Raw genomic sequence first — 2,500 nt, forward strand, 5'->3', positions numbered from 1 at the left:
ATGATAAACATAAGGCGTTGTTCTAAACATCTTATCCATTGCCACTGAAATACAATCGACGTAAGTTATGCACATGCCTGTCACACATACTTAACATGCCTGTTACACATACATCCCACACATAAATGCTTACATTCAGAATGTGAAAGGAGATGCTTTCTTTTCTACAGCTCTCAGGCGAGAACTACAGTCGAAGTGTGGTCTGAAAAACTGGTTCCAGTGAATGGTAAAACGATTTAAAAATGGAAATGGCCATTTTTGTTATAATCATTATTGTTGCTGATGATGTTATCACAGCTATTACTATCATTATTATCATGATCATCATGATCATCATCATCATGATCATTATGATCATCATGATCATCATCATGATCATGATCATAATCATCATGATCATGATCATAATCATCATGATCATGATCATGATCATGATCATCATTATCATCATCATGATCATCATCATGATCATCATCATCATCATTTTGATTATGATTATTGATAATATTATTGTTGTCGTTGTTGTTGTTGTTCTTCGTCTTCTTATTGCTATCATTACCATTATCACTATTGTTATTATTATAGTTAATGTTGTTGTTGTTGTTGTTATTCTTCTTCTTATTATTATTACTATTATTCTTATTCTTATTCTTATTCTTATTCTTATTCTTATTCTTATTCTTATTCTTATTATTTTGTCATTACCATTATATTATTATCATAATGATTATCATCATCATCATCATCACCCTCCCTATTTATTATTATTATTATTATTATTATTATTATTATTATTATTATTATCATTATTATCATTATTATTATCATTATTATTATTATTGTTATTATTATTATTATTATTATTATTATTATTATTATTTTATTAATATTATCAATATTACTATTATCATCATTATTATTATTATCATAATCATTATAATTATAAATATAATATGATAAATATTATCTTTTATTATCATTAGTATTATCATTATCATTAATACTATTATTATCGTTATTATTATTATTATAATCCTCCTCATCATCATCATCACATTAATAGTAATTAAAAAAATCATATAATAATTATGATGACAATAAAAATGATAATTGTTAATGTTATAAAAGTGTTAATATTATAATGATAAAATTGTTATATCAATTGTAATGAAAGTCGTAGTAGTAGTAGTAGTAATAGTAGTAGCAATAGCAGTAGTAGTAGGAGTAATAGTAAGAAGAAGGAGAAGAAGAAGAAGAAGAAGAAGAATGACATAACAATGGTACTACTACTAATAACAATGATAACAATGTTGATAATGTTATTATTATCATTATTATTATTATTATTATTATTATTATTATTATTATTATCATCATTATTATTATTATTATTAATACCATTATCATTATTATTATAATTACTGCTATTATTATTATTATTATTATTATTATTACTATTATTATTATTATTATTATTATTATTATTATTATTATTATTATCATTATTATTATTATTATTATTATTATTATTATTATTATTATTATTATTATTATTATTATTATTATTATTATTATTATTATTATTATTATTATCATCATCATCATTATGCTGTCATCATTAATATAGCTATTATTGTTATTGATAATAATAAAGGTAATTATTACTAATATTATTAGTAGTATCAACATTATTATTTTCAGTATTACTACTACGATTATTTCTTAATATTGTTATCATTTTTGTCATTGTCTTAATTATTATTATTATTATTATTATTATTATTATTATTACTATTATTATTATTATTATTATTATTATTATTATTATTATTATTTTATTATTATTATTATTATTACTGTTTTTGTTGTGGTTATTTTTATCATTATTACTATTGTCGTTATTATTATCATTATCGTTATCAGTGTTATTATTATCATATAATTATTACAATTATTGCTCTTCTTCTTCTTCTTCTTCTTCTTCTTCTTCTTCCTCTTATTATTATATTATTATTATTATTATTATTATTATTATTATTATTATTATTATTATTATTATTATTATTATTATTATTATTGTTATTATTATCGTTATTATAATACTAATAATAATGATAATAAAAATGAAAATAATAATAATTATAATGATAATAATAATGATAAAGACACTGCTACTAATATTGGTAATAATGATAATAACAATGATGATGATAATAGTAATAATAATATTAATTATTATAATAATAATAATAATTATTATTATCTTATCCATTATTCCCACTGTTATCATTATTATTATTATTATTATTATTATTATTATTATTATTATTATTATTATTAATATTTGTAGTAGTAGTAGTAGTAGTAGTTGTAGTATCATCATCATCATTATTATTTTTATCATTATCATTATCATTGCTATTATTCTTATCTAATTCTCATTCTTATTATTTCCATTATTATTACTGTTATTGTTATTATTATTATTATCATTATCATT

General features: G+C 18.4%; 1 protein-coding gene across 1 annotated transcript in view; it reads left to right on the plus strand.

The window, feature by feature from the left end:
- The window catches only part of LOC119576353 (glycoprotein-N-acetylgalactosamine 3-beta-galactosyltransferase 1-like), a 13,004-nt gene that overhangs the window by 1,724 nt on the left and 8,780 nt on the right, over positions 1 to 2,500 (plus strand). Inside the window, exon 3 of the mRNA XM_037924003.1 lies at positions 171 to 226. Coding sequence (XP_037779931.1) covers positions 171 to 226 — 56 coding nt within the window. The remainder of the gene's footprint in view (positions 1 to 170; positions 227 to 2,500) is intronic.

This window comes from Penaeus monodon, chromosome 8 (assembly GCF_015228065.2).
Source record: "Penaeus monodon isolate SGIC_2016 chromosome 8, NSTDA_Pmon_1, whole genome shotgun sequence".
Taxonomy (NCBI): domain Eukaryota; kingdom Metazoa; phylum Arthropoda; class Malacostraca; order Decapoda; family Penaeidae; genus Penaeus; species Penaeus monodon.